The sequence below is a fragment of the Rhopalosiphum padi genome, chromosome 4 (assembly GCF_020882245.1).
Source record: "Rhopalosiphum padi isolate XX-2018 chromosome 4, ASM2088224v1, whole genome shotgun sequence".
Lineage (NCBI taxonomy): Eukaryota > Metazoa > Arthropoda > Insecta > Hemiptera > Aphididae > Rhopalosiphum > Rhopalosiphum padi.
This window is the reverse complement of record NC_083600.1, coordinates 23,846,837-23,853,546: the sequence shown is the minus strand read 5'-3', so window position 1 is coordinate 23,853,546 and position 6,710 is coordinate 23,846,837. Positions and strand designations below refer to the sequence as shown.

The window sequence follows — 6,710 nt, the reverse complement described above, 5'->3', positions numbered from 1 at the left end:
AAAATGCTAAATGGCAAATGCAAAGTTCATTAGAAATTGCTTAAAAAGCATAGTCCTTTGTTAATCCTTTTTTTGTATGAAAATTTGAGTACTTCAAAAATGAACGTACTCTAATTGTTTTCTGAATAGTTCGGTATTGACTAATCATTTATTAACCATTATGTCTTGGTTAAATTCGTTAAAAGTGTTTTTTACCCCCGATAAAAATCCCAATAAAGTTATTGAAGTAAAATCGGAAAAATATTCTAATCGTAATGTTTACTGTCGTCATGACCCGATTATTTTGTATGCAGTAGATAGTAATAATGTTAGTGAAATTGTCTTACATTTGTCTCGTGCTGAGAGCTTAACCACTTCTTACAGGTCTGGTGTTATTTAAATTAATAAAATATTAATTTAACATACTTATTTATAACCATATGGTTCAATAGCTTGTACAGGGGATCGAGTATAGAAGATTCAGAAATAAGATTTTGTATACTTAAGGACAAACTACCAGAGATACTGAGTATATCCAAAGATGTAAGTAGATTAATATATTAACAAAATAACTATTAAATTATTTAATGAAATGATATTGGTTATGTAGTGTTATTGTTTGTCCGTGATACAAAATTTATGTGATACTCTTGTCGAACACCCAACATGGAATGTTGCACATTTAGTTGTGAGGTTAGCAATGCTAGACATTTTATCCAACCCAAATGTTGTGATGTAAGTTTTTTATTTACAAATAAGTAAATAACTATTATTGTTAACATAAACATATTGTAAATACTAATTATCTTATTCTAATTTTATTAGGTACTTAAATACACCAGATGTTGAAAGTGGTATATCATCATTACAATTGGCCATTTATGATAATTCATTAGCTGTTGTAAAAGCATTAATTGCTTTGGACGTTTCTTTGGAACACTTGGATAATGAAGCCAATTCAGTTTTTCATTATGCTGCTAAATCTAGTAGTGATATAATTTTGGTGAAGTTATTAACTCAAGTGTATTATCACATAAAACAATAGTCTAATAATTTAAAAATTATATAGGTTTTATCTAAAGTGAGCACAAAATGCTTAAACTATCGTAACATAAATGGATTTACTCCCCTTCACTTGGCATGTCAAGCGGATAAACCAGAATGTGTTAAAGAATTGTTAGTTTGTGGGGCTGATGTAAATATTCCGGCTGGAGTTCCTGTTACTAATGTAACCGAAAATAAATTACCTGGAATTGTTAAAGAATATCTTCAGGATAATCATAAAAAATTATTTGTTGAAGTAAGGACAAAATATTATCTGTGTATTAAAACATTACTTAAAGGTTAACAGACTAAACTTACCTAATTCTATTTAAGTTTTGTTTTGGTAATACTACAGATTAGGTTATACTTTCTGATCCTCTCGGGTCGTGTTCTACATATACATACCAGCGTTCGCTGAGGAAGGTAGTTCCCGGACCCTCGAGAGCTTAACAAATTGTATAAATTATATGTTACTTTCATTTCAATAAACGATGTTGCATGGGGGATAAGCAACGTGAAAACAGTTCGGCCCCATGTTGTGATTTACAAAGGAAAAAAAAAAGGTTATGCTTGTTGAACATTAAAGTTGTATTGGTTTATTAAACTTTAATTGTATTAGCCATAACTGTAAAATTATCAAATTTAAATTGCATTTTATTTATAAAAACTAAGTACATACTATCTTGGAACTGATTTTTATTTTTATATCTTAATTGGTAATTATCTTATTTTATTTTGTAAGTGATTAGATATAAGTTATGAGTAAAAATATAAATAAGTTTTTATTGATTGATTGATTGATTGATGTTTTCTAGGATATGAAATTTGGTGGAACTCCTTTACATTGGTCAAGTTCTCGTGAAGTAATCGACAGCTTAATTGCCAATAATTGTGATATAAATGCATTGAATTTTGATAAGCGCACTGCTCTTCACATAATGGTAACATTATAATATAAAATGTATACTGTATTTTCTATACTATTGTATTTATAATTTATATAGATTTTGTGGAATAAGTAACTACTTTTGTTTTAGGTTTTGAGAAATAGATTTGATTGTGTTATGGGACTATTATGTAATGGAGCTAATGTAAATATACCTGACCTAGAAGGTAATACACCACTTCATTTAGCAGTCAAAAGCAATTTGGTACCAGTAATTCATGCTCTTATTGCGTTTGAAGCTGATATTGATTATATGTATGTAAATTTAAAATTTTTATATTTGCATACACTTAAAGTTCCATCACCAGATGGCTCCTACGCTCGAGTTCCTTATTTCTTAAGACTTAACTAATTTGATTAAACAGTTTTTTTATTTTCTATATTTTATAAGTCCTGTATTATTTATGCTTATAGTAAAAAGCTTTATTTACAGATTGTATAATTCGTATATTAAAAAAAATAATAAAAGATTTATTCATTAAAATATTTTTTGTGCATCTTATAAATGCAAAAAATGTTTTATACATGTTATTGATAATAATTTGAAAATATTTATAATTTTTTTTTTAGTAATAATAAAGGTGTATCTTCAAGACATATTGCTGCTACCAATAATGGGCCAGATAAAATTTCTGATAAAATTGTCTATATCTTGCACGCAGTTGGTGCAAAACGGTGTCCAAATATTTTATTGGACACGGAATGTACAAATGGATGTGCTTGGGATAAAGAATTTAATGGTTTACCACCTCAAAGACCAATATCAATGCCAGTACGTACCAACTAGGAATCTTTACTTTACATGGATTTAAAAACACGAATACACATTATTTTCATGTTAAAGAATCTGTAATTAAAATACCAGAGTACCTATTTGGCATGTATTTAGGTCAGTATAACCCAGTTAGTTGGGTAAATGTCAATTTCTATGCGACAGTAGGAATTTCTTTATCATAGTTCGTCTATTTATTGAATGGTACATTTATAATATGTTAATAACGAGTTAAAATAATTTACATTTCAAAATTTACACAAAGTAGATTCTATGATATAGTTGTAGGTGGTTTTTATACCATTGATAGTTTTTAAATGTGTCCCAGAACCTAATGTACCAATAAAAGAAAATTAATTTTTTTTTTGTTTTCTGAACACTGTAACTTGTCTTGAGGTTAGCATATATCCACATCAATAGATATAATGTATACATATTATATTTAAATTATATAGCAAAATTATAATAATATTAACTCTTAAAAAAAAATATTTTTTCTAACTTCTGAAATTAAAATACATTTATATTTCAAAACAAAATTGATCAAATCATGTAAATTTAAATTATTAATATACAAATAAAGTTGTTTTTAAATACTAATATATGTAGTTGTTATTTTACAGGTTAGATGTATTGTGACAGCGATGGAAGAACTCATGGATGAAAGAATAGATATTAACAGAAATCATAGAGGTGGCAGAGTTTTATGCCTCGATGGTGGTGGAATTAGAGGATTGGTGTTGATATCTATCTTACTTCATATAGAAAATGCCACTAAAGTTCCTATTATTCATTGTTTTGATTGGTTAGCTGGCACAAGTACTGGTGGAATTTTAGCTTTGGGACTTGCATGTGGTAATTGCATTTTTATATTATTTTAGTTTATAAATTATTTAGTATTTTGTTATTTTGATTGTGCAAAGTTAAAATATGATGCACAAATAATTTAATTATTAGTATAAAATGAGGGAAAAACAAATGCAAATTGTGGAAAACCTCGTAAATAAGAAATTTGTGTTTTTTTTATCATTTTTAAAATATATTTTACTTATTTTTGCTTCAAAATCTAATATCTGTTATTAAACAATAAAATAATATGAATATTTTAATTTAGGATGAATTGGATGAATCTCTTGTTTTTTTACTGTGTTAACTTTAAAGGAATAAATAAATAATAATAATAATACTAATGTAATTATTAATATATTACATTTTAGGTAAATCGTTGCACGAGTGTTTGTGCTTATATTTTAGACTTAAACAACTCGTGTTTCAAGGTAGTAAACCTTACCAAAGTGAAGTATTGGAAAATATGTTACAAGAAACATTGGGCGTAAATACCTATATGAGTGATATAAAACATCCAAAGTAAGTGGTTTCTATTGACTAAATAGTTGTTTAATGTTTTTACTAATGGAAACACTTGGCAATTCATTTTTGAGATTAAAAATAAAAAATAAATATTTTATATCTTAATTGTATTTATGAATTTTACTATTTTGTTTGGACTATAAAATAAAATAAAATTGTTTCAGGATCTTAGTCACAGGTTTGTTAGCAGATAGAAAACCTGTAGACTTGCACATTTTTCGTAATTATACATCACCAAGTGACATGATTAATCTAGATCATCCATGTGATTATCCACCACCACCACCACCTCATGAACAGTTAGCATGGAAAGCAGCAAGAGCAAGTGGTGCAGCGCCTTCATATTTTAGGTAATTATTTTTTTATAAATTTCTATTGTTTTTATTAACTTGGATGCATACAATAATTTTTATTAAATCTAATTTTTTGATAAACATGGTAGTTTGGCAGGCACATTAATCCATTAACAATAATTTGTCTAAATTTCATAAACACAATAAATTAACCTATTATCTGTATTAATTTTGATATCTGTGATATATTCTACATATCTCAGACTTATAGTTTATCTTGTATCTATTATTTAAAATTTTAATTGTATTGAGAAATATAAGTTGAAAAAACTATTAAAAAAAACAATAATATTGATTATTTTGTAATATTAATTTGTCTTTATTACTTATGTCCTTCCTTATATTTTGCTAATACTTGGTCAAAAGAGAAATTAATATAAATTAAAGTATAATAACATTTATCACTATTTTAAATATGGTCTTATTATTATTGATTTTAATTTTGAATGTACAATTTTATCTTATTTAAAAAAGTATAACTATTGAAGTATTTAAACTTACGGAAACTATATATATTTTTCATGATTTTATTGTATGCCAATACATAATTTATATGTTTATTAAAATTACAAACAATAATCATTTATACAGTATTGTTTTTCATAGAGCAGTGATGTTTTTATTTTTAAATTATTATTATTTCAATAACTTTTTTATTCAGAATTGTTATATTGATTGATAATTTGAAATGTTTTAGAATGTTTGGTCGTTTTTTGGATGGAGGATTGATTTCAAATAACCCTACTTTAGATACTTTGACCGAAATCGAGGAATATAATTTAGCATTATACAAAACAAATAGAGCTCATGAAATGCGTGATCCAAGCCTTGTAGTTTCTGTTGGAACTGGATGTATACCTGTGACTGAGGTACAATGTATATAGTGTTCTGTCTTAATGAATATTGTTGTTTGATTACAATGAAGTGTTCAGTAATAATATTGTATTAAATTGTTCTTATTTTCATTATAACAATATAATTTGAACATAAACAATAATAATCTATTTATGGTATTTTGTGTTTGGTTTAGGTGAAAAATTTAGACATTTTTAAACCAAGTAGTGTGAGTGATAGCTTGCGGTTGGTGTTTGGATTCTCAGCACTGGGTCTGTTACTTATTGACCAAGCTACCCAGTCTGATGGTCGTGTTGTGGACAGAGCAAGATCGTTGTGTTACAAAACAAAAACTGAGTTCTTCAGGTAATTATTTTTTTTATATATATAATATGATTTAATAATTCTGAATATTTAAATTTGAATTTTTGGTATTTAGGTTTTGCCCACAACTATCAGAAGATATAGCTATGGACGAAAAAGATGATGTGAAACTAGTCAAAATTCTTTGGGAAACCAAAGTCGATATGGTGAAAAACAATAATAAAGTGTGTAAACTGGCACAGTTATTGAAATAATTTGATGTACTTATTATATTTAAGACATTTAATTGCTTATAATTGTTTTACCTTTATTTTCTCATTAAATTTTTAATATTACACTTGGTAGTTTATATAATATAATTTAATATATTGCTTTATATTCATAGAAATATAATATATCTATCTATTTCTAAATATTTAAATTTATTATAACAGTGCATATTATTATTATTTATTAAAAACTAAAGGAATACATCATTACACTTGTGCTTTTTCTTAAATACTATGGTAACACTAGTATACATTGTTAAATGACAATAATATAATAGAATATTATGTGTGCATGTATGTATATTATACTTTTTACAATATTCATATAAGGTTAGGGATTACTTGTTTTTAAATATTAAAACCCTCTTTTTTTATAATTTATTTTCTGCTCGATAAAAATTCAATAAAATTCTATTTGTTTAGAGATAATAATCAATAAAATATTTTATATATATAAAAAAAAAAGAAAAAAAATGTTAAGGCAGTATCACATTAATTTGGCGCAAATTTAATAATTCTTTATTTATTTACTAAACAGTGTGCTGAAATTACTATTGGACACTGTAATTGTCTTATTAAAATACATAAATGTTGGTCTATATTCGAAAAGACGAATGGTTGAAAATTATTTTAAAATATTTATACTTTTTTTTTTCAAAATTATTACTCTGGGGGGCTCTTATTAACTTATACTGATGACGTGTGTATTCCCATCTAACAACAATAATCTAAAACATCTATGTTCAATCGTATCAATCTTAATAATGGCTTTGTGAAAAAGAAAAAAAAGAGGTTTTGTTTGGATACAGTCAACTTGC

General features: G+C 25.9%; 1 protein-coding gene across 1 annotated transcript; it reads left to right on the top strand.

The window, feature by feature from the left end:
• The first annotated feature begins 2 nt into the window (after positions 1 to 2).
• LOC132930792 (85/88 kDa calcium-independent phospholipase A2) lies at positions 3 to 6,102 on the top strand. The gene is made up of 14 exons (XM_060996845.1): positions 3 to 363; positions 432 to 522; positions 590 to 714; positions 805 to 982; positions 1,049 to 1,279; positions 1,839 to 1,964; positions 2,061 to 2,224; positions 2,540 to 2,741; positions 3,365 to 3,596; positions 3,959 to 4,109; positions 4,277 to 4,462; positions 5,163 to 5,334; positions 5,496 to 5,665; positions 5,739 to 6,102. Exons 1-14 carry the CDS (start codon positions 161 to 163, stop codon positions 5,875 to 5,877), a joined length of 2,370 nt encoding a protein of 789 aa, XP_060852828.1. The 5' UTR covers positions 3 to 160; the 3' UTR covers positions 5,878 to 6,102.
• The last annotated feature ends 608 nt before the right edge of the window (positions 6,103 to 6,710 follow it).

Bases quoted from the DNA above. Each gene is read 5' to 3' on its own strand.
- LOC132930792 (XM_060996845.1), top strand. From the start codon at position 161: ATGTCTTGGTTAAATTCGTTAAAAGTGTTTTTTACCCCCGATAAAAAT. The intron at 523-589 runs GTAAGTAGATTA...TTGGTTATGTAG, and splicing joins TACTGAGTATATCCAAAGAT to TGTTATTGTTTGTCCGTGAT. The intron at 2,742-3,364 runs GTACGTACCAAC...GTTATTTTACAG, and splicing joins AAAGACCAATATCAATGCCA to GTTAGATGTATTGTGACAGC.